Below are 21795 nucleotides of genomic sequence, written 5' to 3'. Positions count from 1 at the left end.
GGCCAACAAGTCCCACTGCACGAGACGCCCTGAGTTTCCCAGGAAGGAGAGTGCTTGGCAAGACCACAGAAACAGAGAGAGAGCTGGGCATTTCGATGCAAAAACCAACAACGTGTTTCCTTACAAGCCAGTAAACAGCCAAACAAAATGAAACCAAAATGCCCACACCTTCCCAGCATTTCCTCCGAGACCTTCTGACGCTCCGGTTACATCCGGGCACAGTGGACGATTTCGGCATTGAAGCTGTGTTTGAATGGCCTGGAATTTTAGCCTCCAGTAATGCCTCGGGCCAAGGCAGCCACCGTGAATGAACTCTTTCTGAGCCCTTCCCAGGTGTAGGCTGATCTCTGGTCCCCGTGTCCCCCCCCCCCAGGCCCAGAGCTCCCTGGGGGAGTATCGCGCCCAGCACAGGGCTTGGGTATGTTTACACAGACCCTCAACAAATGCTCATTTCCTAAGTAACTGTTTCAACCAGCATACTTTTTTTTTTTTAAATTTCAGAGTATATATGTCTTAGGACAGAAACACTGCCAGGGCCCCGCCTCTGGCCGCCCGGAGCCCACGGGAAGAGCGCCCCGTCCTACCTTGTTGTAGTACTGCACCTGCACCGAGTGCCACTGCCCGTCACTCACGCCCCCGGGAACGTGCGGTGCCACTGTCGTCGTGGTCTCGCCTGTGGGGAGGGGGAAATCCAGAGAGAAACAGAGGTTAGTGGACCACGACGGCTAAAAGTCCTTTTGACAGCCTGGATGAAGGTCCCACACTTCAGTAACTCCCACGTTTCAGAAATCTAAGCTGCGTCCTCTGTATTTTCAGCATTATAAATAGCACTGTGACGGACATCTTTGTGCAGCCTGGATTCCTGCCACAGGACGGATTCCTGCATGTGCAACCAGGGCATGACGGGTAAGCATGCTTGGAGGTGCTGCACAGAGTAGGGTGGCTTTAACCCACCAAGCGTGTAACCCGTGACAGCGCGCAGAACACTGCCCTTCCCACAAGGAGGCCCTACCTGCCGAGAAGGTGAGCTGCACCTGCTCGTCCACGATCTCCAGGGCGATGAAGTCATGCTTCTCGTTGAAGCGGCCGTTATAAAGCAGCAGCGCATTCCTGTCCTGGGTGGCAAACCTGCAGGCCCAAGCGGGAGCACGTCACACACTGACTGACCCCCACGCAGAAGGCGTGCAGGCCGCCCGGGCATGACAAGGTCAGCCAGAAGAGGGGGAGGCAAGGGGCCACACACAGGAAAGACGGGTCCTGGGCACTCATTCTTCTCATTAGGAACTGACAGCCCATAAAACCCAATTAGCGATGTTCTTTTCTAGAAGAGGCAAACCGGTTCCGTGAAGGAATTTGGTCACCGCGGCCTGTGTGACGTGAAAAGATTATACACTTGCACAATGTTCTAGGAGGGACGACACAGCCACTATGCCAATTAGAGAAGTTTGGACAGGAAACATATACAGGTATCTTCTACCACAGGAAGCCATCCCACGAAAGTGTGCCAGGGCACAGGGACGCGCAGTACCTTCTCGCACAAGGAGGATGGAGCCAACAACCACCTCAGGGCCCTTTGTCTCCACCCCACACTCCAGCCACACTGCATCCTTCCACTCCAAACACTACACTCTTCCCTGCCCCGGGGCCTTTGCACCTGCTGCTGCCTCTGCCAGAAAGGTCTTGCTTGCCTGGCTCTGCAGGTCTCTCAGGGGCCACCCCATTGCACTTTCCCTAACTCGTTTCATAAAAATTGTGCCTCCCACCTCATCTGTCTATCACATCCCTCAGTGTATTTCTGAAATTATCTTTATAAGAACATGTGGTCCTTAAGGGGAGGGAGTATAACTCACTCACTGCTGCACTGTGGAGCCCCAAACAGGGTCTGGTCCACATAAGTGCTTAATGAATGAAGTGCTGGACAAACTGGAGGAAGGCAAGTGAAAATGAAGGCTTATCAGACTGTACGAATTCAAAGAGTAAAACCCACTTACTCTGCCAAGAGATAAACATTCTCAGAAATCCTCCCACCCCCACCCCCCACGCCCAGTCCCGGTCCTGAGGAAGCTGCTTCATCAGACCCGAGGGTCCCTGACGGGGGTCTTCAGACACAGAGGCGCCACAACACCCCCCGACGCCCCAGTTACAGAGAACCCATCAACCCTCCTGAATGAAGCTGGGACTATTTCCTGCATTAGCTGGATGTCGCTCTCATCGGAGATTAAGTGGGGGAAATTCTTTGCTTTGATTCAAGGCTGGTTTATCCATTTTCCTGCAGCAGGAGTCTGTCGGAACCAGCCTCAGGCATCTGACCTCAGCCTTTCCCTAGAATTACGTAAAACCGACAATTCCTGTCCAGACCTTGAATCCCCTTTGTTAAGAATGCAGCAAGAACTGATGACAAACTCTAAGGAAAAAATACCTGCACAGCAAAGTGGGTGCTTCGGGTGTAGAGTGAGCAGGTAGGAAAGGGGCTGAATAAAGCCTGGGATCAACTCAACACCAGGCTTGTTTCCTAAGAATCTGGACTCGCTGGGTCACACCCAGTTCTCTCTGGCAGGTCTCAAGGTTGTAGGCTGTAGGTCTCTTGATGGACTACGGTGGGAGCTGGCCTGTTATGGCCCCCGCATGGCTCTCTCTGGACAAGTACCTGTCCACTGCTAAAGACGGAGGGCTGCAGAAGGGACCCAGAGCCAAGGAGAAGGTCTGAACAGTGCAAGTGAGAAGAGGAAAGGCCAGAAACAGAGCCAGAGGCTTGGTGAGGGGGCCAGGAAAGGAGAGAACAAAGGATGGGGCAGGGAGGAGGGGAGGAGAGGCAGCTGGGAACTCGGAGTGGCCAGGAGTGCAGGCACTTGGCAAACAGAAACTAGAAAGAGGAGAAGCAGCCTGGAAAGAAACCGCCTGAAACAAAAGCCTCGGCGGTGCCCCTGCCCACCTTTCTCACGGTGCGCCCCTCCGGAGGCACAGGGGGCCCCAGCTCCTTCCAGGCCCCACCCCAAAGAACCTCCCCGCCGAAGTGTAGCTGTTCTTCTGTCCAAGTTTTATGATTTTGCTTTTGAGGTGATTCCCTACAACACACTCACTGATTTAGCACTGGCCCTGACACTTTAGCCACTGTCACGCATATCAGAAATCATTCATCAATTGCTGTCAAGTGTAATTATCTAAAAATCTATATTTGACAAGCAAGTGAACATAACGTCACGTTACGTGGACATTTTATTAAACATTTTATTTTTTAGTTTCTGTCTGAGTCTGAAGCCAGCAGATTTCCTTTGTCTGTTTCCGGCAGGTTTGCCATGGGCCTGCCCACTTCCGGCACCAGGACCTGTGGTCGGTCACCTTGGGACACAGGATGAAAAGTGCCTGAGGAGCTTCAGGCCAGCAGGTGAACAGGCATGAACTGAGAGCTGGCCCTCAGCATGGTGACAATGGCAAGTATGGCTCTCCCTCCCGGGCCCTGAATCTGGAAACACCAGCCAGGAGATCCCACGTGCCCATTAAAAGTTTTCAAAAAGTATAGGCATCTGCTTTGGAGACTTCAGCACAATCAAATAATCTGACAACCAGGACAAAAGTCAGAATCGGGAAATCCGGCGTGAGTTCCCACCCGATGAGCTTGCGTGAAGGATGGGTTCAGAGCAAAACTTCAAACACAATGTAGAAATCCCGCCGACAATTCAAGCCCCCATGTTAACCGAGTGCCCCCATCAGGACCTTTGTGGTCAGTCAGGGTGGACAGTGGCCTGAGCCCACAAGCAGGGACGTCACAGGCTGAAGACAGCGGACAAGTGGGCAGTGTCCAGACTACCCAGCCAGCGCTGGAATGCAGGCATCGCCTGGTCTGGGTCAGGAGGGCTTCCTGAAGGAAGCAGCAGGAGGGGCCAGGCCAGCAGAAGGGGGTGAGGAAACGGCCTGAGCAAGGCTGGGCAGGTTCAGAGAACCACAAAGAGGTGAGGGCGGCCATGTCACGGGGCTCAAGGTGCCAGAACTGGGGGTCACCAGGGGTCAGGCCACAGAGGGCCCCATGCACCTTAAGAAGCTTGGGCTTAACCCCAGGAAGCAGGCAGGCCCCGCCCCGCAGGACTGTCCACAGGAATGGACCTCTCAGGCTGAAAGCGGAGGACACCAATCGTGTCGCAGTCGGTGTCACCAGGGGGACAGGAGGGTGGGAGGGGCCGATGTGCTGGGGGCTGGGAAGGAGAGAAAAGGCCAGAAGTGGGAGACATGAGGTCCAGGGACAGACAGGACCTGACTACGAGCCAGGGTGGGGAAGAGGACAGGGAGGGCCTGCCCCCTCGGGCCCCTCTGCAGACAGGGCTCGGGCGATGGGGACCGACACGGGTTCCTCTCAGATCTGCTGAGTGTGGGGCACTTGGGGGACGTTCCCCTGGAGAGGTCAGCCAGCCTGAACACAGGCATTTCGATGTCCCAGGCCTGAAGAACTGGCTTTGTGGCTTACTGGGACGCAAGTGCAGCCTCCCCAAAGGAGGTGACCCTGAGCTGCGCCTGCGTCCTGAGGGGCTCCCTCCTCAGAACAGACACCAAGGTCCTCCTGCTCGATTCTAAGGCCCCTGGAGTCATATCTAGAGGCATGTCTGGATCGCCTGTTACCCAGAGCAGCCCTCACACGACAGCTGCTCAGTAAGCACGTGCTGCTGTCACCAGGGCACACGCGGCCCCACACGCTCCACCCCGCTGTGTGGCCCCCAACGTGGCACAAGCCTGCGGCAGGAGGCCCTGTAGACACCGGCACATCCAACCAAATAGACCACTACTCACTCTTCTAAGTTAAACTTGACAGAAATCTTCAAGATGGAAATGACAGATTTTTAAAAAATTAAATCTAAAAAAAAATGCAAAAATACAGTAACAACCATAGCACGCCATAAACCTGCGTCCTTGTGTGACAGACTAAGGAACCTGGGCTGAAAGGGGTCAGGCAGCCCCTCTTGGTTATCCAGCTGAGTCTGCCTGGTGCCAAGCCTGCTGGTCCCATGTCCCTCTGCCTCGGGCCACCTGGATGTCACAATGCCCCAGTGTTGGCCAGTGAGCAGGACCAGACAGCTGGGGCCGCTCACGGTGTGTGACCTGGGCCATCGGTCACACAGGACCCCATGCCTGGCTGCGTGTTATGCTGGCGCCAACCTGAAATTCTTAATTTTGGAACAAGGGGCCCCACAGCCGCCATCTGCATGGCGCCCTACAAATTAAGTCGCCAGTCCTGCCGCTAGCACTGAGCTTAGCTGCTCAACTACCCACGTCACTGGCGGGCGGCCCTTTTGTCGTCATCTAGAAGGATGAGACACGTGGAGACGCAACGCAATGCGTCCCTAACGCTTCAACCACAGGAGCTCCATGTGGACACAGCAGGGGCCCCACTTACGTGAGGGCGATGGTGAAGTGGAAACGCTGCCTGAGGCCTCGGAAGGTGACGAAGGACTGGGGCGGGAAGCTCCTGGTGGTCACCTCACAGTAGGGCCTCTCAAACTCGCCGGGAGGGCACAGGCAGTGGAAGCCGCCGATGAGCAGGTTCACGCAGGTGCCCCCGTTCTTGCACACGCCATTGGCGCAGCGGCCGGAGCGTGCATTCACCTCGCAGTGCTCTCCTGCAGGACAAGAGCGGAGACGAGAGGCGGTGACACGGCTGGCCCGGGACGCAGCAAGCCACGCCCCGGGGCCCCAGAAATATGGCTGCAAAATCCGTTGCCGAGAGGAATGAGGATGCCGGGGCCGAGGTTTGAGATGCGGGAGTCAGCTCGGGAGCACGGCAGTCGGGCTGCAATTGTACGTGTGTTGTTATCGTTGGAACCACGGCCCCCAGCTCCTGGTGCACAATCTAAGGTTGTGGGGGTTCAGAGGGTCCCCTTAAGCACCCCCTGAATGCATCAGGTGACTGAGTCACACTAGCCCTGTCCCCTGTCCCAGGCCTACTGCAGGGGCAGAGGAATGTGCAGCCAGGAACCCTTCTCAGCATCCAATCCGTTCTGAACACCCGGCTGACTGAGCCGGGCTCTGTCTTACAAGAGAATTACCTGGAAATAATTAGAATGATTATATAATTAGAATAATTATATCCACACCCCTGCCTGGAGCAACAGATCGGCACATCAGAACCTTGACCGAGATTCCAGACACGCCGGGATCACACTGTGCCCCACCCAGGGCCACCTCCAAGGCTGGCCTCCTGCCGCGCCACCATCCCCACTGATGCTCAAGCAGCACCCTGCCCCCAGCCTGGCCAATGCTGGACTCCACTGCATTTTCAATCACGTCTGTTTCTCCTATCGGCTGCGCGCTCACTGAAGGCAGGTGCCACCGTGCTCCATTGTCCTTCCCACAGCCCAATCACTCAAGGACAGAAGGGTTCTGGAAGCTTCCCCAGAGAGACTGATCAAGGAGCCCAAGCGACCGCCTCTGCCTCTGAGGTCTGTCGGACCCAGAGTGCGCAGAACTCGGTGAGCTGAGCGGGTCCCTGTGCTCCCCAAAGGGACGCTACACTCAGCATGTGATTCTGAGCTGGCCACCACCATGAGGCAGCAGCAGACGCTTGGGCGATGCCCGCTCCCTTGGACGGGGATGACGGCCCCCAACCCACATGGCCGTGCCCACCTCTGCCACACCAGGTGGACACTGCCGGCCCCCTCAAAGACCTGCAGACCCTCAGGAGCTTCTAAGAACCAGAAATTCCCCAGCTCCCATGGTTTTTGTCAGTTATTGATTTTTAAATGAATGCATTTAAATAAAATATTACATTCGCATACTAAAAAGAAAAAACACTACAAAAAGCATGAAGAGTAAAAATCTGAAGCCATTTCTTGTGCACCCCCCCAGGGGAAAATCACGTGAGCTGCACACCCCTGCTCATGCCATCTGGTGTCTGCCTACTTTGCTCAATTATGTGTCTTGCAGACCCTGCTGTCAGCACTCAGAGGTCCACCTTTCTTTTTAACACCTGCATAGTATTCTGTCAGAGCACCGTGTCAACATTTAAATCCCTGACACTTCTCGTTCCATTATTGACGGGCACGCAGGCTGCTCACAGATCTCTTTTATTGCAAATATATTTTCACTATGCATCCGCGGGGTGTTTTAAGAATATCTCTCTTGAGACAATTCCTAAAGGGCTGAACCAAAGGGTACACACAGTTCACATTCTGATAGACATTTTCAAGGTTCCCTCCCCAAAAGGGCGCACAAACTTACATGCCCTCACCAACACCAGCTATGCCCAATATGCACAGTATTTTGCATTTCTGACAATTTAATCTCAAAGGTGTTTTATTTGCACTCATTTATGACGAGGCTCAGCATCTTTTCACATTTTATTTGCAATATCTATTTCCTTGTCTTTAAACTGCCTGATATTTCCTGTGCTCGTGTTGTTCTCCTGAGTGTTGGTCTCACATGCACATTCACACCTACACCTGCACTTACACCCTTATACACACCCTCAGTCACACACACACACACTTGCATGCCCACCTGCATTCACACCCTCACACACTCGGCCTGCAGCCTTCTTAAAGTCTGTGCTTTAATTTTAAATGCTTAGCTTAAGGCGTATTTGTCCTTCGTACACTTCAAGTTCTCTAATCTCTACTTTTAAAATATCTGTGACATTTAGGAGTGTTTGCTTTCCAAGTTCCAGCTTGGCATGTCTGTGGCCAAGTACAGCATATTCTGGTGTAATAAAGCCACCGTGCGAGGAAGGGTGGGGTGCGCTCCCCAAACCGTGACGGCAAACAAAGGGAGGCCAGCAGGGCCTTTCCCACGTGCTCCGCCCTGTGGGCTTCCAGAACCTACCACCCGGCTCTGGTCCAGGTGTTCCACGCTCACCTGGATGAAGGTGAAGACCCCACCAACAGCTCCGCCTCGACAAGCTCTGCCTTCGCTGTGGGCCGGGAAGTCTGAACTCGCTGCACCTCTCACCTACGTGCCTGACGGCTCCCCCTCCTCTGGCCTCCACGTCCTCTAAAAGGCCACCTGCCACCTCGGCCCAGATAAAGAAAAGCGCTGAACACCAACCGAGTGAGCTCTCCATTCAATTCCGGAACATCTGGGTTCTCTGCCCTTGGGAGACACGCTTCCAGGCCCTTTCCACCAGCCAGTAAGGGGTGCAGCACCCCACCATGCCGCTGGGCCCCACACCCACCAATCCAACCACTTCTCCCCTGGTTTCCTCTCCCCCACCCAGACCTGGCCAAGCTGCTCCCGTTGGGGTCCTCCCACCTGGAGGAGGGTCCCACCACCTATCCAGAGAGGCAAACCAAGAGCCGGGGAGCCATCCCACTCCCGTTCTCCTTTGTCCCATCAATGCCATCTCTAGAGTCCCAGGTCACTCATCTTCACTGCTGCCTACACCCGTCTTCGTCACCCCCATCTGCACCACCGCGGCGCCCTCCTCTCGGGCCCCTGCAGGCAAGCCAGCTGCCCACCCACCGACTTACAGAGCTGCTCGCTCTCCACATGACACCGCTCTTCAGAATGCTGGTCTGGCCAGCACTGGCTTAGAGTCAATCCCGCTGCTCCATGAAGACTGACTGCCCTCCGCCTCGGGGCCGGCCCTCAGCCACCAGCCCAGCTCATCTACACTCGCCCACCTTGCACGCCAGCCGTCTCCCTCCTCGCAGGGTGGTGGGGGGAGGGGGGTTCAAGAGGCTAATGTAGGTGGCCCCGTACATGCTGGGTAGGTGTTCACCACTACCAATCATAACCCAACTGGACCATCTTTCTCTGGGCCTGGTGTCCTCTCCACCAGCTTCCAGGGGTGGCTCCCCTGTGCCGTGATGCCACCCCACTCAGGTACAGCCCCCTTTGTAAGGCTTCACCACCGACCTGGGCGCCCACGAGACTCTGATGGGCCCAGAATCGCCCCGCTAGAGACTGCTGGTCCCAGCTCCAGGGCGACGCCTGCTGTGCAAGTTCCCGGCATCTGTTTCCCTGGGTTCTGGGGCAGGGCAGGGTCTGTTTCTGGGCCAAGTCTAAGAAGATCCAGCACACAGTAGGTGCCTGACAAATGCTTCCTGTGTGTAGGGCATACGATGACCGCCTGGCACAGAGGGTGCCTGACGAACGCCAGACAAGGAAGGAGCCCCCGACTGCCGGACACAGTAGGTACTTGCTGAATGCTCGTGGAATGAAGTCATCCATGCCGGATTTCCCCAATTCCAAGCCAATGATGAAGGCTTGTACAACATTATGACACCAACACGATTCATGTATTTCATTCAAACGGCGCTGGAAATATACTGACGTAATAAATGAAGAATTGATTCTACAGTTAAACACGCCTCTTTTATAAAGGCAGTGCCAACTCTGAGTGTTCGGGTTTCAGACGAACTGGGTCAGCTGGGAGAGGCTCTCACCTCGAGGTTCCAGACCTTCATTCAGGCCGACCCCCGATCCCCATCTGTGGGCACCTCAGCAGGGTCTCCTGCAACATGCACTCTGGGGCTCTCCCCACAGCGCCCACTCCATCTTTGTTTAAACCGCACATTAACCCACTTATGTTTTCCCTTAAATGTACATACTCTACGCAGTGGAGTGCTTGTGAATCCTAACAGCCAGCCCTCGGGGGGGATGGAGTGAGGGAAGCCCTGATTTGTAGCTTTGGCCCATTTCCATGGTGCACATACCCTCCCCCCACCACCACCATGGCCAACTTCAAACTACCAACTTGACAACTCTGACCGGAGTTGGGAAGAGATGGGCTATGACGGTGTGTAATTCTTAAAATTATCTTACTTTAGGTAAATAATTTGGATCAAATTTAGTGAGCCCCATATCTTTAATTTTTTCTACAGCTCTTAAAAGAAACACTAGTTTAATGAAATCAGTGTTCTCAGAGGTGCATGTTATCAAGATTCAACTTTATCTTTTCTTTTCTAGAACTCATTCAAAACCAATCTGGGCTTCTCCTTACATCCTAGTATTCTGCTTGGACTCAAATGCTTGCTCTGAGTCCCTCTAAACCTGGGGAAACACCCCTCCTCCTAACCCCCTCCATTACAATGGCTGGCCCTGCCCCCACGCCAAGGATAGGGTTCACCTGGGCAAACTTATAGCCTCATTTAATAATGTAAGCAGCGTGCCACTACCCCCCATAGGTGACAGGAGAGGGCTGCAAATGCAGGACCCCCAACACAAGTTTTGGAAAAGACTCCCTCCCCCCAAAAACATTTTTAACTACAAAATAGCTTTCAGGAACCAAGTCCCTTCCAATCCTCATCACTGGATGCCTGTCCCACACCAGGCTTGAGGCTGGGGGGTGAGACACTACCTGCCTGCCCAGAGACCCCAGGTCGCAGTGTCAGAGCCATAGACCCTCGGTTTGAGGCGCGGAGTCTCCTGAAGAAGCCCAGCTGCATGGGCTTAAAGCACGGGCTCCCCTGCAGGGCGCCTGCTAAGAGCAGACGTTACGGAGCATGGAGCATAGAGTGGGACTGGCTGAGCCCTTACTGGGCCGGTTACTGCACTAACCTTCATAGCCCCTGCTGTGGGAGCTCTGTGTGCCCCCATCTCACAGACGAGGAACTGGGGTCCGGCACAGTGTATAAATCTTACCATGTCTTTTGTATGTAACCAAAAATAGTATTTAAAAATAAAGGAAATGGAGGGAAAAAATAATGCCTGGGTATGGAGCCTTGGAGCTGGGCTTTGTAGGAATATTTGTGGAAGGTGCAGAGAGGGGTGTAGCGAACACTCATCCCCAGAAAGGGCCCAGCAGGGGCACAGGACCACGGCCCTGGCCACTGGACACTAGGGGTTGGGGCTGGATGCTGGGTGACGGGCGTGCAGCTGGTCAGGTCTGTGGACAAGGAAGGGGGGAGCGGAGTGCCTCAGCTTCACCACAGAGCTCTGGAGGGGAGCAGGGTGTGGCCGGGGGCAAGAAGGCGCAGGAGCGTGTGTGGTGTGCACACGTGTGTGGTGTGTAGTGTGTACACGCATGTGTGTGTGGTGCGCACACACGTGTGTGGTGTGCAGTGTGTGGTGGGTAGTGTGTGTGGTGTTAACACGTGTGGTGTGTAGTGTGTGTGTACACAGAGGTGGTATGTCTGTGTGTGGTGTGTGTACATGTATGTGTGGTGCGTAGTGTGTGGTGTGTACATGTATGTGTGGTGTGTAGTGTGTGGTGTGTACATGTATGTGTGGTGTGTAGTGTGTATGGTGTGTGTGGTGTGTGTGTGGTATCTGTGTGTGGTGTGTGCATTTGTGTGTGGTATGTGTGCATGTAATGTGTGGTATGTGTGGTGTGTGGTGTGTAGTGTGTGTGGTGTGTACACGTGTGGTGTGTAGTGTGTGCACATAGAGGTGATATGTCTGTGTGTGGTGTGTGTACATGTATGTGTGGTGTGTAGTGTGTACGGTGTGTGTGGTATGTGCACATAGGTGTGGTGTGTGTGTGGTGTCTGTGTGTGGTGTGTATACCTATGTGCAGTGTGTAGTGTGTGTCTGTGTGTGGTGTGTGCATTTGTGTGTGGTATGTGTGCATGTAATGTGTGGTATGTGTGATGTGTGGTGTGTGTGTGTGCACGCACGTGTGATGTACGTCTGTGTATGTGCACACAGTTGTGTGGTGTGTGACAGGCAAGCAGGCCTGGGAGAGAAGGGCAGGGTGGGAACCAGGGAGTGGCCATGAACCCACATCCAGCATCTGCCAAGAGCAGCTGCAGAACTGCCCGCGGGCGCTGCTCTGGGACCAGCAGGAGAGAGGTGAGAGGTCCCGGAGCAGCCGAGAGGGCGCCAGGCCCCCCGGACTGCAGGAGGGCTGAGATGGTCACAGGAGGAGAAGGGGCGGTACAGGTTGGACAACTTAAGTTTTTTAATAAAAAAAGAGACAATTGCCTTCTAGTCCTAATAGCTCAGGGATTTGAACTAGAAAAACTCGAATTTCCGATGAAGCACAAAGACACCGTGCAGCCTGGAGTTCAGGATCAGGAGTCAGGCAGAGGACAGGGGGCCCGGGACACCACGCAGAACAATCTCAGTCGGGTCCGAGCAAACACACCGACCTGGAGACACGCCCCACCCCGGCCCCCGAGCCCCACAGAAGCGCAGTTTTCACACTGCGCGTGAGGATACGGACAGGGGTCTTCATCCTAACACACAGACACAATCCACAGTGTGGCTCATGTCAGAGGCTTCACCGCCCGGGAGCACAAGGTCGGAGGCGAAGGCCACTGCAGGGTCTTCGAAAACGGGCGGCTACATCAGAAATGGTTCAACACCATGAAAATGGCCCTCCACCCAGGGCCTCAGTACCCTCTTCCATCAAACCCCCTTTCCCCCACTCCCCAGCGCCACTGCCAAGGAGAGCGGTTTCCGGAGCAAGCTCCTGACCAGTGCCTCAGTTTCTCTGGCTGTAAATCCCTCCCTCCGTGGAGGCAGGAGTTCTGTTTCCTGCCCTGGAGCTATTCCTAGCACCGAAGAGGCTGGTGTCCAGGTGAACTGAACTCATTCTGCAAAGCTCTGAACTGAGCACCTGGCATTCCGTTATTGACTAAGACTGGAGGCCTGTAGGTCCACCCCAGGGCACCCCCGTGGTGGCTCCTCTCCCCTCCCCCAGCTCCCTTCACACCTGTCCTCTGCCTTTGTTTGACTTTCTCACCTCCTGGCTCAGCCCTGAAGCCACCTTCCCTTCCCTCTCCCTGGACCCTGGCCCTCGCCTTCCCTCCCAGACCCCACCCCCCCACCCCCTCACCCCAGCCCAGCCCACTGCAGGCTTGTCCTAGGTGGGGCCTTCTCAGGGAGGGGGTGCTTCATTGCTGTCTTTGGAGCAAATCCCAGAACCCCAGACACACCCATTTTTAAAAATATAAATAAAAAACTGCATTCCAGCAGCAAAAAATAACAAAAACAGAAAAAAAAAACTCGATTCCGACGTATCCATGGCATTGGCTGTTCTTGCAGGAGTCACCCACACATTTCAGGGTTGGAACCCGGCTGCGCTGAATAATCTGTGGGCATTTTAACATCCGAGTGCTTCAGGCAGAAAGTCCCAGCAGGCACATGACTCCGCCAGCCCCAGCCCGAATCACACTGGGGACCTCTCCTTTCAGAAAAGGGGCACTCTCCCCACCAGCCCTCTCAGTGTGGGGAGAACAGAAGATAACCCGTCCCAAAGTCAGGTACACAGTGGCCCTAAGAGATTGTCCAGGTCTTCCAACCCCTCTGAGGAAAGGAGTGGGGACAGGGGCTGAGGGTCTGGGCTCTCTCCTGCTGGGCCTGGGTGGGAGAAACAACCTGCGGGTGGGAAAAAAAAGCTGGCAGCTGGTCGCTGCGAGGCTCGGAAGGGGCGGCCCCACCGCTTTATCGTTCACGGGGAAACCGTGCCAACTCTCGAACAGCGACGTGTCCAAACGCAGCTGGAATGCTAACTAAAACCTCCATCATCCGTGCAAGACAGCAGCTCAGCCCCCGTGGTTCAAATTCCCCTTCCTGCCCAGAGGAGGGGCAGGGCCTCGGGACAGGCTCATGTCCAGGTGGAACACGTATTTCTTATTCACCGCTGCAGTCAGGGAACCTGAACGGCCCTCAGAACGCCAACTGCTCCCCCCACCCCACCATGCCCGCAGCTCCACCTGAGTCCTGCCTCGCCACCCCAGCCCCGCAGGCCCCTGCCCCAGGAGAGCTACAGACGTCCATCTGTCCACACCAGGGAAACGGCTCAGGAGTGGGTGACCGGACGTCAGCTTTCCACACTCAAGTCAGGGCTCACACTGGACTCCCAGCAACTCCCTGGCCCTCGTCCCTGCTGTGCTCTCAGAGAGACAGGGGGACAGCTACCCACACCTCGGTGCATGTGGCCAAGGTGCACTTAACTCACTCCTGCCACAAATCGTGACTGAGTGCCAGGTGGCTGCTAGGCTTGGTCAGCAGAATACCGGAGCCCCCAGGATGTCCACATCCTGCTCCCTGAGGACAGGTGAGGTCACACTGCAGAAGGGGCTTCGCAGGTGTGATTCAGTTAGGGGTCTTGAGACGGGGAGGTGATCCTGGGTTACTGGGGGCCCGAGGTAATGACAAGGGTCCTGGGGGGGGAGCAGATGGAAGCCGAGAATGGAGTGAGGTGAGGGGTTCACAAGCCCGGGAGTGCAGGCAGCCTCTAGAAGCTGGAAAGGAGAGCATCTCCCCCGGAGCCCCCAGAAGGAACTGTAGGAGAAACTGGTGCTGTTTAAGCCACGTGTCTGTGGGGCTCTGTCCCAGCAGCCGCCGGACACTAGCTGAGGAACAGACAGGAGGCAAGCCCATCCCTGCTCTCATGGAGCCTGTGTTCTGGCTCTTTCTGCAGCAGCAGCTGTTCTCCCACTACACACACACCGATACTCAGTAACCTGCAGTGGTGGACCTGGCAGGACCCGGCCAAGGACCCTGTCTCCCCTCTGACGGCGTCACAGGTGACGTCACAGGGAGGTTCCGACTGCGTGAGGCTTGTCTTCGGGTCACTTCACTAGCCGAGGTCAGACATTTCGGTGTCTGCTTTTGCTCCCAGCTGACTCACACCCGGCACGAGTTGATCCGAGCCCCACCGGGAAGCCGGCAGGGTGAAATGTGGGGAACTTCCGTGCTCTTGCGTTTGGATCTTCAAAAGGAAAACGAACCACGGAAGCCTATCTCCCACCCAGGAGTGTCCTCCAGCCCCAGCAGAGGGACCCTGCACAAGTAGGTTGACAAGAAGTGGCTGCTGTCCACCAGAGCCCTGAGGAGGGTCCCCCAAAATGGTATGTTCACATCCTGAGCCCTGGTACCTGTGAATGGGACCTTCAGAAATAGGGTCTGGCAGATGTGAGCAAGTTAAAATGAGATTATACTGGATTAGGGAGGGTCCTAATCCAATACCTTACAAGAAAAGGGAAACTGGGACACAAAAGAACACACACAGGGAGGACGCCATGTGAGGACAGAGGCAGAGGAGGCAGTGATGCAGCCACAGCCAAGAAAGGCCGGGGACCCCCTGGTGCCACCAGAGGCTACGAAGAGGCAGGAAGGCACCCCTAGAGCCTCCAGAGGGAGCGAGGGCCAGCTGACACCTTGATTTTGAACTCGCCTCCAGAAAGGTGAGAGAATACATTTCTGCCCCCAGTCTGTGGCCCTTTGTGCGGCAGCCCCAGGAAGTAAACAGAGCCCTGAGAAGGAACACAGGGTGGGTCTGGGGAGTGCCCTTGTCCCACAGCCGATCGGCTGTGCATGTATGTGCCCTCTGCCCAGGGGCTGGGCACACGAATCCTGCTCTTCAAAAGCCCCAGCTCTGCGGAAAAAATTGCATCAAGAACAGGAGACACCTGGCTAAACTTGTCCACACCGTGGCCTCTTGGGGTTTGGCTTTAATGGAAAACGAAGTCACCCAGAAGGGAGCCTGCAACCTGTGGAAAGACTGCAGAGGTGCTACAGAGAGAAAAACTCATAGTAATCCTGAATATCTGAAAAGTACATTTTCCTAAGAAAGGATTCTGTTTCTGCTTTATTTGAGATTTTAATTACAGGCTAGGTAATGATTTTCATTTTGAACGATAAGTAACTCTCTGGTTTAAGGACTAAATTCAACTTGACGACGAGCACTCAAAAGTGGCGTTTTAATCCTGTAAATTTTGGTGGGCGCTGGCAGACCTCCCCTCCCCGCACGTGCGCGTCACCTCACAGAGGCCAGCATAGCTCTGAGCACACGAGGCACCAGCAACCTAAACATGGTCGTGCAGGTCTTGGCTTGGGCTGCCGCAGCCCGTCAGTAAGTCATATTATAGAAATACTGTTACTCTGACAAGAGAATTCAAGACAAAACTCAGACTTGGAGCAACGTACATTATTTACAACAGAATCAGAGAAGTGCCAAATTGATTGAAGTTTTCCCATGAGCAAAACAGATGATTCTATTTTGACAAGTGTCTCTGGTTTTGAACCTACATAGAATGTCCAGGCCCAGGGAGATCACATGGGAGACAGTCAGGGTCTCAGCCCTGGAGAGGCCACCATGGGGATCGGTCAGGATCTCTGGCCTTGGGGAGATGACCATGGGGGACAGTCAGGGTTCCAGGACAGCCCTCGCACAGGACAATTGGATGCCTCATCCTGGAGGAGTCGGCACAAAGCTCAAAGCCAGCAACACTGAGACTCTCCCAAGGAACTACAGACCCACTGGATTCCAAACCAGGTTTATGTCAGCTGAGCTGCACCCATTATGACTCGGGGTCCGGCCCTGTGGGGGTTAGAAGCCCAGGGACTTCGTGCTTCATGCACAGAGGCAGCCCTGCTCGCCGGGGTTCACTGAAATACCCTCTGAATCCAGACAAGTGGCCCAGAGGTCTGAAAACAGAGGCTCAAGAATAAAAAGGACCCTAAGGAAGAAGCCTCAGCGGGCGGCGCCCCAGCTGGGTGCCCGATGGTGCAGGTGGGGCTGTGCCTGGCCTTCCCTCCAATAGGCAGAATGCTGGGAAAACCCTCCACCCCAGTGATCTCAAAGCTGCAGCTTTCTCAGGAATGCACCCCGCGGGCAGCCTCTAATGTGCGATGATAAATCGCCCTGCAGGGCTCCGCAGTGTGAAGATATATGTGCCTGAGAAAGGGGCAGGCACCGAGCAGAGCAGCCTGGGAGCGCCAGCACCAGTACATACCTGCATGGCGAGAGCAGGACCAGAGCCGGCTGGAGTGTGGCCAGCGTTCACACCAGCAGGACAGAGTCCTAACCTCCGGGGCATCCCTGCAGGAAGGGACTAAAGGAACAGAAGGGGTGTCCTGTCCCCTCCCGCATGTGACAAGTGCAGCAAAGGTGTTAGGACACCTTCCCTGGCCTGTGTGGAGGAACCGGCCAGTTAACCCTTGACCCCATCATCCTCGCATGGGTCTCTATTACGCGCCTACTGTTTGTCAGCGCTGTGCTGATGGACAGAAGACGCTGGGTGTCCAGTGCAGAGGGGAGCGAGGAGACAGCACCCAGCAGACGTGGATTCCGGCCTCCGATGTCCGCCATGGGAAGGGGGCCGCGGGGAGCCCTGGGGAGAGCACATTCAGGGGCTTTGCCGCGCACTGACAGAAGCCAGGCATGTTTCTGGAAGCTGAACAAGGGGCAGTCAGACCGGACGGGGCGAGGCCGGGTCCCTGAGGCGCTGCGGGCCCAGGCCTCCCACTAGACTTCACAGGAGACCGAGGAGATTCAAGTACAGCATTGCTGTGCCCCAGTGGGCATTCTAACAGGACACTCTGGGCAGCCCAGGGCAGGACGCCCGGCCAAGGTGAGACAACGTGATGGTTCTGCCCCCACATTCCACTCCTCACGGTCTGTCACAGACTCAGAGAAAGGGCCTGGCGTGCTCAGTCGCCATGAGCAAGCATTACCGCGTTAGGAAGGCGTGCGCGACGGTGAGGTTTAACCAAGAGGCAGCAGGGCCAGGTTCGGACTCACGTCCGCAGGCTCGCCCTGGATCAGCCTGGGTCCAGTGTCTCCCAGGAAGGAAGAGCTTCCTGCCGGAGCCTCGGCTAACAACATACCATGAAGTGAAACGCTCTCCCGGGGCCACTGGCCTGGTCAGCGACACCGCTCTTCATGGCCCATCTCACTGTACTTTAAGCCTTAGTGCCCCCACACAGAAGGCACTCCGTAAAAGACGCTGCGTAATCCATGAAAGGAGCAGGTAAGCAGGTGAACAGGTGAACTGAGCCTGAGCTCAGAAACGAGAGCATTGGGTTCAAATCCTGCCTCGGCCCTCACAGCACCCCTTCCTCTGGCCCCCGCCCAAGACAGGGGGCACAACCACCTGTGTGGGCCATCCTGGGCACTGCAGAATGCTGACAGCTCCCCTGGTGTCCACCCGGTAGCCCCCCAGCTGTGACAACCAAAAATGTCCTTGGATATTGCCAGATGTCACGGGAGCAGAATCACTCCCACAAGAACCGCTGACCTAGACACTCTAATGTTCCCTACCTGTCTCTTCATGTATAAAATGGGGCCATCGAGCTGCTGCGAGGATCAATGAGGTAACACATGGGGAACCATCTAGAACAGTGCCCAGCATGCTGAAGTCGCTGCTGTTCTGAGGGACATAGAAATAAGTGAAACACACCCACGGCAGCAGCCGGCACCCAAACACGGCACCCAGGAAGCCTTGAGGGAGACTGACGGACGGTACCAAGAAAGTCGGGAAACCTTCCAGAAACTTCCCAGAGCTGGGGACAGCACTGAGGTGGATTCTGAGGCAGGCAATGACAAGGGACGGCAGGCATGGAAGCGAGGAGATGGAAGAACGGGGCCACATTTGGGGAATTTAACAGAAACCAAAGCCACGTTGTTTATAAACTGAACGACTGAGGGCCGAGAATGATGAAAAGGGCGTGTTTGTCACACACGCCAAGCTAGAGATCGGACAGCGTCCCGCACATGCCCACGACGTGGTGCCTTCAGTCTCCCTGTCCCTGTTCCTTGCAGAGTAGCGTCAGTCGCAGACCCCAGCCGGGGCCCACACAGCCTGATTTGCACAGTCACACGGTGAGAGAGCGAGGGCCTTCCCCTGGCCATGACGGGAATCCTGGTCCCTTAGGGCCTCGGTACTTGGGCCTCAGTGGATTTCAAACACACAAGGGAGCTGTCAGGAGTATTTTTCCAGCATCAATTCCCTTGAGCTTTTTCTGCAATGAACTGACACCTTCCGTTGCCCAGCTTGTGTCCTGTCCGGCAGCACCGGAAGCCAGGGCCCTCCAGCGCCTTGGGCAGCTTCCAAATTCCCAACCGCCAGGCCCGAGCTCGGCTTACCAGGGAGCAAGTAATAAAACCCTTGCGACGACAGCAACGCTGTCACCAAGAGTAAATGAGCTCAATTACCTCCACGCAAGAGAGCGAGGGCTTCAAAGGGAAAAGGGCAGAAAGAGAGGAAGGGGGACCAAGTAAAAATAATCAGTCTGATTTGAATCAGTCTGTCTCCGAGGGAAATACATATGATAATTTCAGCACCAAAGACATTCAAATTAGCCCCATGACAATCATGACATTTCGGTGGGTCTTCTGGCGATGACACACTGGGTTATTCCTCGGTCATTATTTTTCTAGAAATGACTCTCATGATGAAAACGAAATCTGAGAACTTTGGAAGTTCTCAACAGGTCAACCCCCCAGCTTACAACGTCCTGACCTCTGGAACCCAAGCCTGCTGCTGGGGCCCATGAGGTTAAGCTGGTCTCCTCGGCCACATTAGACCCCAGCCCAGGCTTCTGCCAGAGTGTGGGGGGTGCTGGCGGGGTCTCCCCTACCAGGTCCATGTTGCTATATCTCGACCAGTGAAAGGGACCCTGGGTAACCCTGGGAGGCCCACTGATTGGGCCGGGGCAGGTCTGAAGTGTGCACTGGCTGGGCATACAGCAGGAACTCAATACTTGTGCAGCAAGTGAATGGTTGTACAGTGGGTGGCTGCTGGAGTGCAGCAGGCCCTCCCGGGGGCCCTGGCACTTCAGAAGAGGTGGCCAAGAGGCCAGCTCCATGCCATGAAGCGGAAGGAAAGGAAGGGCGTACCATTACCTGAGTCGTGACCTCCGTGGAGCACGGCTCCACTAAAACTAAGGGGGGAAGCCAGGTCTCCCGGGCACAACCGAGCCCCCACCCTCACAACTCAGGCAGGGACAAGGGGCCTGGGGGGTCTTCTTTGCCTTCCTTCTCCGCTCACCACCAAGCCCCAGTGTAGCCAGGACTCCAGGATTAACACGCAGACCCAGACAGGAAGGACAGACGGACAGGTGGCCACAAGTAGGCAGAGGAGGGGAGGGCACGAGACGCAGTCAAGTGCCTTCCTTGCTGTGTGGCTACACCACCGGATTATAAACAGGCTGGGGTTCAGACACAGCAAGCCGGGGCGCACCCCCGTCTCCTGAGGCTGCCAAACACCCTCTCTCCGGCGGCTTCTCCTCCTCATCTGATGCAAAGCGTCGCGCACAGCTGCCTTCCCCTCTCTGTGCCCCACCCCAGCTTTACTCTCTCTTCCTGCTTGAAAAATACCTACTAATGCTGTAAACCCCCATCCTAAGCTCGGTAAACGTGTGCCATGTCCCACACTCGCAGATAACGATTTCTCAGCTGTTTATACTAAACACGTTGACGAGCATACAGTCGATGGAAGAATCTCAAAGCTACCTCCAGTGGGAATCCAGTCCGGCCTGATCCCCAGACAGCTCTCCAAAAGACAGCGCGTTCACAGTCGGGCCACGGTAAACTTGTTTTACAAGTGGGCCATCATTTTAGGTGCCAGGCAATGGAAGACCAAAGCTAGAACGTGCATTTCTGTACTGCTTTTGGCAAGCTTTCCCTTTTTAAAAACAACCGTGGGCTGTGTTTGGAGCAATGCCCTTTGCGATTAGTCAGGATGTCTCGAGCAAGGTAAGTTCACGTTCACGGTGGAGAAGATGAGTCATTTCTACAGTGACAATGAGGCGTGAAAGCATGAACGTCTTTCGAGACCCAAATGATTAACAGCTCATGATTTCTGTCCTAGGTACACTGTTTACGATAACCCATTAAACTTGAAATCTGGAATGAAGTGCTTTAAATGTAAAGCCACTTAACAGGAGAGCATGTCGATTCATGCACGTAGGTATTTTTTAGGTGCATCTCACACTATAATCTCCCTCCTACCGTTCTCATAAGGATGGTGACTTAAGTCCCTTGGGGTCAACAGGGACCTTGGAGCTGTTCTCAGGAAACACTCTTCCCGCCGGCTGCTGGCTGAGGACATGCCACTTCTCAAATCATTTCAAGTTTCATGGGGCAGACACCCACGCCCAGCATCTACCCTTGGACCATTTCCCCAGGAGGGAAGTGGACAGATGAAGGCCCCGGAAGCCTCCCTATATGTAAGCTGGGAATCTCGTGCCACGCAGAGGTCTCTCCACCAAGCCTGTGCCCACCCGGGGCCCATGGGGGACGCACACCTACCGGTGAAGTCCTGCAGACACTCGCAGGTATAGCCGCCCTCACGGCTGCGGCAGCGGCCGTTGGCACCACAGGGGCTGGAGTAGCACAGGTCGATCTCGGTCTCGCAATAGTCGCCCGTGAAGCCGGGTGGGCAGCGGCAGCGCAGGCCGTTGATGGGGTGGATGGGCCGGAAGAGCACGGTCGTGGAGCTGATGAAGGGGGCCGAGCTGTCGAACTTGAGCACGGACACGCACTTCATGTAGTTCTCGCAGGGCTCCCGCAGGCAGATGTTGTCATCGAAGGGCAGCACGCGCTGCGTGGACACGGCCGTCAGCAGCGTCCGGTTCAGGTAGATCTGCTCCTGCAGGTCCTCTGAGGGGAAGAACTTGTCTCGGACGCCGCCAGGGAGCAGGGCAGAGAAGGTCACATTCAGGATGTTGGAGCTGACGTCCGTGTCGTTCTGGATGTTGAAGACAAAGACGTCGTCCTTGGTGGTGGACAGCACTGTGGCCACCCCTTCCACGAAGAGGGACAGCAGCGGGGACAGGAATTTCTCCTGCGACATGTTCTCCAGACGGACAGTGATGCTGTTGGTCAGCATGTCGTCCGTGATGATGGTCACCCGCAGGGTACAGAGCGCCACGACGCTGTGGACACCATCTGCAAGACATGGGGGGGGTCACTGGGAGGCCGCCCACAGGGGCCCCAGCCCCACCCGTGATCACCACCTTGGCCCCCCACTCCCCGGCCCCGAGTCCTCTCCCTCCACACCTGGCTTCCGAAAGCACAGCTCCCCTCACACACATCTTGCTCAGACGCCCCAGGGGACCCCGAACCGCTCAGTAGGACATCCCATGACCACCATGGTCCGGCCCCCGTGACCCCCACCTCACAGGCTTGCTCCAGACCTG

General features: G+C 55.5%; 1 protein-coding gene across 2 annotated transcripts in view; it reads right to left on the bottom strand.

Annotated features, from left to right (window-relative positions):
- Positions 1-21795, bottom strand: part of CELSR1 (cadherin EGF LAG seven-pass G-type receptor 1) — a 132887-nt gene that overhangs the window by 60805 nt on the left and 50287 nt on the right. For both annotated transcript variants that reach the window (XM_074326582.2, XM_074326581.2), the window contains exons 2-5: positions 20906-21544; positions 5384-5606; positions 1013-1128; positions 585-673 (exon numbers count right to left, since the gene is read on the bottom strand). In XM_074326582.2, the coding sequence (XP_074182683.2) occupies positions 585-673; positions 1013-1128; positions 5384-5606; positions 20906-21544 (1067 nt within the window). The remainder of the gene's footprint in view (positions 1-584; positions 674-1012; positions 1129-5383; positions 5607-20905; positions 21545-21795) is intronic.

Source organism: Rhinolophus sinicus, chromosome 1 (assembly GCF_057876585.1).
Source record: "Rhinolophus sinicus isolate RSI-liver-muscle chromosome 1, RSI-T2T, whole genome shotgun sequence".
NCBI classification, from domain to species: domain Eukaryota; kingdom Metazoa; phylum Chordata; class Mammalia; order Chiroptera; family Rhinolophidae; genus Rhinolophus; species Rhinolophus sinicus.
Note: the sequence above shows the minus strand (reverse complement) of the source record. Positions and strands in the feature narration are given on the sequence as shown.